The 8,258-nt window shown below is 44.2% G+C and overlaps 1 protein-coding gene across 1 annotated transcript in view; it reads left to right on the top strand.

Moving 5' to 3' along the window:
* Positions 1 to 795: 795 nt before the first annotated feature.
* The window catches only part of LOC121928287 (glutathione S-transferase Mu 1-like), a 51,924-nt gene continuing 44,461 nt past the window's right edge, over positions 796 to 8,258 (top strand). The window contains exon 1 of the mRNA XM_042462777.1: positions 796 to 943. Coding sequence (XP_042318711.1) covers positions 908 to 943 — 36 coding nt within the window. The 5' untranslated portion in view covers positions 796 to 907. The remainder of the gene's footprint in view (positions 944 to 8,258) is intronic.

Consider the following 8,258-nt stretch of genomic DNA (forward strand, 5'->3'; position numbering starts at 1 on the left):
TATAAGTTGCACAGGTAGGGCGATGGGATGCAGCCTTTGTCTCACCCCTTTGTCAACTGGGAAGTAAGACTGGCCTCAGGGGTACCATCGGTGGGAAAGGACTGTAAGGCACAGAAGAACAACATGCATTTTATAAAACCAATAACATCCAAACAATGATACCTTTATTGGAACAACCAACACGCACAATTACACGCTGCAAGCTTTCGAAGTCACTCTTGGCTTCTTCATCAGGCAAACAGGAGGAAAATGTTGAAGATGTTAGTCATAGGTCTGCCTTTTCTGTTTCTGGTCTTAGTTCAGATGGTAGGGAGGGCTATCTGCAGGCTGGCATCTCCCCCTTTGGTCAGCCAGTGCACTGGGACCTTGCCATCTGGGGCTCCTGCCTCCAGCAAAGGTAAAACAATGTTTTTCTAATACTGGCACTGATGGGCATGCTTTACCTCTACACCACCTAAAGTTTTCCTGATGCAAAACATGAAGACTTCTCGAGAAATTCAGGGTTCTCTACCTACATAGGAGCCTGTGGCTTCTCAAAGGAAGGAGACAGGCTGGATTCCAAGGAAACATCTTCCTTGAATTGCAAATAGACACTACATTTCCTTGACTTTGAAGATCTCTCAGTGACCCCATGGCCAAAAAAGGGGTAAGGGCCAGCCTGCAGATTGCCCTCCCTACCATCTGAACTAAGAGCAGAACTAAGGGCTGGGAAGGCTGGAAGGTCAGAAAGGGAGGCTCCGATGGAGGCTGGGCTGGGGGAGGGAGGTGGCCCAGGGCCAGTCCGGGGGAGGCCAGACAAGACTCCTTCCCCGCCTTCTGCTGGGAGGCAACTCTCCTGGACCAGTTTAAAACCGCCGATCTGAAGCCCTTCCAGCCAAAGGAGGCCGAGGATCGCCAAGCCAAGAGGATGGGAGTCATACTGGGCTACTGGGACATCAGAGGGGTAAGTCGAGGGCTGCATCCACATTGGAGAAATAACCGGGTTTGGCCCCGCTTTAACTCTTCTAGCCTTGAGACAGAAAAGAGTTAAAGCGGTGCCAAACTCGGTTATTTCACCAGTGTGGATGCAGCCAGAAAGTGTTTCTCTCTGGGGTGCCTCCAAGTTCTTTCTGAGGCTAAACTATCCTGAGGCTTTGTCGGCAAGTTTCTTCAGAGGGAGTTTTTGCCCTTGCCTTTCCCTGAGGCTGAGAGAGTGTGACTGGCCCAAGGTCACCCAGGTCCAGCTGGGATTCGAACCCAGGTCTTCAGAGCCCTAGTCCAGCACTCAAAAGCACTACAGAAATGCTGTACAATATTTCTTAGAATCCTAGAGTTGGAAGGGACCACAAGGGCCATCCAGTCCAACCCCATTCTGCCATGCAGGAACTCTCCATCAAAGCATCCCCGGCAGATGGCCATCCAGCCTTTGTTTAAAGACCTCCAAAGAAGGAGACTCCACCACATTCCGAGGAAGGAGTGTGTTCCACTGTTGAACAGCCCTTACTATCAGGAAGTTCCTCCTAATGATAAGGTGGAATCTCTTTTTCTGGAGCTTGCTTCCATTGCTCCGGAGGTCCTAGTCTCTGGAGCAGCAGAAAACAAGTTAGCTCCCTCCTCAATATGACATCCCTTCAAACATTTAAATAGGGCTGTCATATCACCTCTTAACCTTCTCTGCTCCGGGCTAAAGATCCCCAGCTCCCTGAGACTTTCATCATAGGACATGGTTTCCAGACCCTTCACCGTTTTAGTCACTCTCCTTTGGGCACACTCCAGTTTTTCAATGTCCTTTTTGAATTGTGGTGCCCAGAACTGGACACAATATTCCAGGTGGGGCCTGACCAGAGCAGAATAGAGTGGCACTATCACTTCCCTTGATCTAGACACTCTACTTCTAGTGATGCAGCCTAAAATTGCATTGGCCTTGTTAGTTGCCGCATCACACTGTTGACTCATGTTCAGCTTGTGGTCTACTTGGACTCCTAGATCCCTTTCACATGTAGTCTTGTTCAGCCAAGTGTCCCCAATCCTATATCTGTGCATTTCATTTTCTACCCTCAAAGTATGGTTTGAGCATTGGACAATGACTCTGCAGACCAGAGTTCAAATCCCCGCTCAGTGACATAGACTTGCTTGGTGACTATGGACAAGTCACACTGTCTCAACTTCAGAGGACTTGCAAGGGCAAACCCCATCTAAAGAAAGCTGCCAAGAAAATCCCATGATAGTTGGGGTTGCCATAAGTCGGACATTACTTTATTTATATATTTATTTCAAAGCTATAACCATGTTAGTCTGTAGAATTAATAATAATAATAATAAATAATAATCTTTATTTGTATACTGCTTTTCCGTGGACGAGCAAAGCGGTTTCCAATATCAGATTAACTATACATAACACATCATGACTCTGCTTCTCTCCCCTCAAGATTAGTACATAGAGAGATCGTGTAGCACCTTTGAGACTCACTGAAAGAAAGAAATTGGCAACATGAGCTTTCGTAGACTTCAGATGCATCTGAGGAAATGTCCAAATGCATCTGAAGAAGTAGACAAGGTCTCTCTACACATTTATTTGTTTGTTTTGTTCTGTTTCTGTCCTGCCTTTCTCCCAAAAAGGGACCCAAGGTGGCTCACTTGAAAGCACACAACAACAAAACAACCTTTCTGCCATCTGGTTTGATGTGCCAGGCAGGGCCAGCTATCACTGTTGCATGCTAGTACTTATACAAGAACAGAGCCAGTGGTGGCATCGTGATTTGAGTGTTGGACTCTAGAGAGCAGGGACTGATTCCCTGCAAAGGCCATGACACCCACTAAGTGACCTTGGGCAAGTTGCACTCTCTCAGCCTCAGGGGGAGCAAGGCAAACCTCTACTGGAGAAATCTCACCAAAAAAAAAACCAGGATAGAGTCACCTTAGGGTCAACATAAGTCAGAAATGACTTGAAGGCACACAACAACATGTTACAAGAACTCAAAAGGCTAGGATTGGGAAGACCAGCTAAAGAGGAAAGATATCCAACAACTGAGCAATTAAGTTAGAATCGTCCAAGCCATTGTATTCCCTATGGGACATACTAAAACAAACAACAGTACTTGCCCATAGGGAAACCATACTTGCCCACAGAGGATCATTGGAGAAACTTGCCCATAGAGAATATAGAGGCTGGGTTGCTAAACCATTCAACACCAAAAAAAAAGGGGGAATCCATAAATGATCCTCTATGGGCAAGTACTGAGTTGTGATACTGGAGGAGAGAAATGAGGAGTCCATGGACAGCCAAAAAGAGAATCAAATGGGTCCTTGAACAGATCAAGCAAGAACTCTCCCTGGAAGAAACCTTCAAGTTAGGAAGAAGGTGCAAGCCCAGGCCGGGGGGGGGGGGGGGGGGGAGCAGGAGGGTCCTTGGGCCTGGTCTGGGGTTCTCCTCTGAGGGTCAAGGGCTGGGGTCTATTTCCACCTTCTGTCCACGAGGAATTCCAAAATGCCCTCCATTTGGAGCAGGACTATGGATTTACATTCATAAGATGTTTTTGCCTTTTCTTTAGTCATCTCCTTTATTTGTCTCAGATGTCCTCCATCTTGTGGTGCCTTGTCCTCCTTTACAGTGAGGACATATGCTCACCCTGCTCAGGGGCTCACAGATTCCTCAAAAGAGCCAATGGTGCTTTGCTTTTGAGGCCTCTCTTATAGGCTCCACTCGGTATGCTTGCTTGGCATAAATCCCCGTTTATTTATTTCTACTCTGCAAGTAGCCAGATCTCTTCCAAAGTGGTGTGGGTATGTATGGAGGGAGGTCTGCCTCCAGCCAATCCAGGATCTAGGATCCTTTGACGCCTCTCTTTTGTTGCTTCCTGGCTCAGCCCTTTGCCCTGGAGTTGGGAAGAAGAGAAGTAACACACTGAAGAACAGAAAACACATCCAGGGGTAGCTGTGCTGGCCATATGGCAAAGTACAATAAACATCCCAAATCCACAAAACGGGGATGCCTTTATAGGGCCAATCGAAATGCACAAAATACATATTACAAGGTTTGGAAGCTCCACTGGCTTCTTCATCAGCAAAGGAAAAGTTTCCTGGGAAAGGATACATAATGGAGAGTGACTGGTGCAGGATAGTATCCCCTAGTAGTGCCAGATTGGGAGCCATGCAATGCCTCTGCAACTCCCTTCATTCCTCCTCATGGGCTCTGCTGATGGGAGCTTATGCCATAATACCAATTGTTAGATTTTTAAGAGGCAGCAACATCATTTACTCTTTTGACTACAGCAGACTAACATGTCTACATCATGGAAACTGGTTTATGCAGCTTACTTTCTTACCTATCTATGTTCCATTTCAACTAATGCACATAGTTGTGCTTGCACAGTTATAGAAGATTTCCTCTGATGAATAAGACTGTTGAAGGAATGGTGGAAGTTCAAATACATTTATTTATTTTATTTATGTCCTGCTTTTCTCCCATACAAATACACGAAGAAGTTCATGCCATACATTAAAACATTAACGCTAAAAGTAGTTTGAAACACTAAAATGTTGAAAACGTTAAAACAATCCACTTAAAAACTTTAATGGAAAACAGTTAAAAGTGCATTAGCGCCTCCCCGTTGCACTACCAAAAGCAGTTAAAAGCTGAAGGCCTGTTTAAATAAGAAGGACTTGGCCTGTTTGCAAAAAGAGAGCAGAGAGGAAGCCAACTCATCCTCTCTTGGCAAAATATTCCATAGACTGGGAGCAAAAAACCTAGAGAAGGTTACACCCACCATCAGCTGCATCCATCCATGGGCACGTTCCCACTCGCTTATACACCGGTTTACAAAGTGAATCCAGGGTGTACCGTTCTCACTCAATCCCAAATTAACTCTAGAACAGTTCTAGATTTACCCTCTATCGTTCCCACAGATATTCGAATTTGATTAGAATCCAAACATTTAAATCGGATCAGAAATCTATAAACTGGCACAAAAAAATAGTAGGTTTTACCCTGGGTTATCCCTTGTGCCGATATAAGAATTGTTGTATTTAAATGGGAACGTTTCGGCGTCTGATTCAGGTTCCACAGGATGGGAGGAGAAGAGCATGATGGGCTGGTTCGGGGGAGTCGCCCTCCCCCGAGGGTCCATGCTTCTAGATATGATCAGCACTAATAACAAAAGTAAGAGAGACCAGAAATTACAGGACTCTTAAGAGCTTAGGCGCTTAGGCGCTTTTGACTCTTAAGAGCTTAAGCGCCTCCTCATTGGCTCTTTTTTTTAAAAAAAGTGAAATTTAATACAACTTAAAAAGTGAATGTGAATGAAAAAGTAACAAAACCAGTTTAAATATACATCGATTCATCCATGAATGGGAACGATACTGTGTCAATTACAGCGAAACAAAATAAAACGTTACGTAAATGGAAATGATACAAATAAAGCGATTTGAAAAGTGGGATAATACTCGCTCTATTTTGAGTTGTTTTAAAACAAATCGCTGTATTTAAAATCATTTTAAATCGCAAGTGGAAACGCCCCCCAGGACACTGTAATGTGGGCTGGGTTGCAGGTCCTGGATCAATTGTGTTTTTTGATTTACTAACCTGGCATTGAGCAACAGCATTTTCAGCCCAGAGCTTCTGTTGTTAGGGCTGTCCAGGCTATTTGAAGTACGGGACAGTTTGAGCAACCATTATCCTGTGGCTTTCCTCTCTCTCAAAATAAAATAAATGTCCCTCCATGCAATCTCTCTCTCCACCCTTTACTATACCAATGCTTGCTTCCTGGCTTGCTCTCCTTCCCAGCTCTCTATGAGTCTACCCACACTGCAGAAATAATCTAGTTTGACACTGCTTTAACTGCTATGGTTGAGTGCTGTGGAATCTTGGGTTTTGTAGTTTGCTGGGACATCAGAGATCTCTGAAAGAGAAGGCTAAGTGGCTCACAAAACTACAACCCCCAGAATTCCATAGCACTGAGCCCTGACAGTCAAACTGGATTATTTCAGCAGTGTGGATGCAGCCTAAATGAGATGTATATGCTAGCAGGCCACATTGTCTGATGTTGGATATTTTACTGTTTTTAGCTGTTTGTAATTGAATTTTTATGTAAACAGTTTGTGCTTTTATTTAGTCTGTAACCCCGCTTCGATCCATTGGGAGAGGCGGGGAAACATAAATAAAATGTATTATTATTATTATTATTATTATTATTATTATTATTACTACTAAAGGTCAAATGTAATAAGAATCCCTTCAACCTTCCCAAAAGGAGGACTACTCCTCTCCCTCACCCCAGCCTTGTAGTGGCTCCCCCAAAGGGGCAACTCATATATACATACACACACACACACACACACACGCATACAAACATGTGTGAACACTGGGATGGATGTGGACAGCCTACAGCTGATTTCCATCCTGTCTGAGGAATGCTGATTGAAAAAGCAAGGAGGACATTTGGCTGTGAGGAAGAGCATGGGAGCTGTCCACCATACACATAGGCGTTTATCAAACGGGGTTTTTCCCGCTCAGAACCAGGGTGAGTGTGGACTGAGCGATGTGAATTCACGTCATAACGTTCATGTATTTTCACACCTGGTTGCTTTCAATGGGAGCCCCTCCCGTGGGGCTTCTGCGGGGCTTCCGAACTGAATACTTACTGGCTCCTCATTTTGGAGAGTTCGCTAAATAAGTGAGTTGACAGGGTTCGCATTGAGGCTCGCTTCGAATTCAATGCGTATTGGTCTGGTATGGAATGCCAGTTTGCTTGTGCTCTGGTACACCACTGCAAAAACCCCAGGTTGCAAATTTCCCATGATTCCGTGCTGCAATTTTGCCCCATTTGCTTCCCGTGCTCCCCCCTGAATGAATGCATTCATGTTTTAACGTGGACAGGAGACATGCTGGAAAGGAGGGGGGAGATCGGGGAGAGAGAGAAAGGGAAAAGAGGGGAGCAAAGAGAGAGAGTGGGGTTAGTAAAGCTTCTAAAGGACTCTTTGGGGGTGGGGGGTAGGACGTCCTCCAAAGTGGGGCCAAAGTGGAGGCAGGATTTACTTCCAAGTAGAACTACAGTTTCTACACTGATTGTTTTGCAGTGAAAGACATTTATTATTATTATTATTATTATTATTATTATTATTATTATTATTAAAAATTATTTCACTGCAAAATAATAATAACAATAATAATAACAATAATTTTACCGGTGGGTGATACATTCAGATGAAGCAGAGGGCATTTAGAGATAGGTGACATTCCCTATCATTCACGTGAGGCTAGGGATGGAGGGTAGGTCCAGATGACAGATCTGAAGGGGAAGAAACAGGAGGCTGGAGAGAAAGATGGAACTCCCAGAATTCCATAGCCTCGAGCCAAGGACCCCACAACAAACTCCAACTTCAATAATAATAATAATAATAACTTTTAAATTATTATTATTATTATTATTATTATTATTATTATTATTATTATTATTTAAGTTATTAGTTTGCTGAGGCACCAGAGCTCTCTGGCAGAGAAGGCTCAATGTCTCAGGACACTGCAGTTCCTAGAATTCCATAGCACTGAGCCAGGACAGTTAAAGTGAAGTCAAACCAGATTATTTCCTAATGCAGAGGCAAAGGAAAGGGATTTCAATCCAGTTGACAGATGTGAAGGAAATGAAACAGGAGGCTGGAGAGAGAGATGGAATTCCCAGAATTCCATATTCTTGAGCCGAGGACCCCACAACAAACTCCAGCTCCCATAATAATAATAATTAATTTTTAAATAATAATAATAATAATAATAATAATAATAATAATAATAATAATAATAATGTAAGTTATTAGTTTGCTGAGGCACCAGAGCTCTCTGGCAGAGAAGACTCAATGTCTCAGGACATATCACTGAGCCAGGACAGTTAAACTGGAGTTAAACCAGATTATCTCCCCAGTGTGGATGCAACCTAAGAGAAGGCAACTGTTACAAAGGGAAGGAGAGAAATAGATGGAATAGATGAGGAGAATAACAAGAGGATAGATGTTGATGTGGCTGAAATGGGTGGGGCTCTGACACGGAGGACCCTTTTGAATTTGGCTGCCGGGGATGGGGAAATAGAAGGGGGGAAGAAAGGGGAAGCTGTCATTCACGTGAAAGTGGAACCAGGCTCCCTTCTTCACCCCGGAAGTGCAAAGATTCAGGATGCTTTCAGAGCCCCACTGAGCATGCGCAAGGGTTCCAATTCGAATGGTTGGACCTTACCACACAGGGCACAGAAGTAGGGTCAGTTCGCATTGGTCGATGCGTATTCACATTATAT

This window comes from Sceloporus undulatus, chromosome 4 (assembly GCF_019175285.1).
Source record: "Sceloporus undulatus isolate JIND9_A2432 ecotype Alabama chromosome 4, SceUnd_v1.1, whole genome shotgun sequence".
In the NCBI taxonomy this organism is placed as follows: Eukaryota; Metazoa; Chordata; class Lepidosauria; order Squamata; family Phrynosomatidae; genus Sceloporus; species Sceloporus undulatus.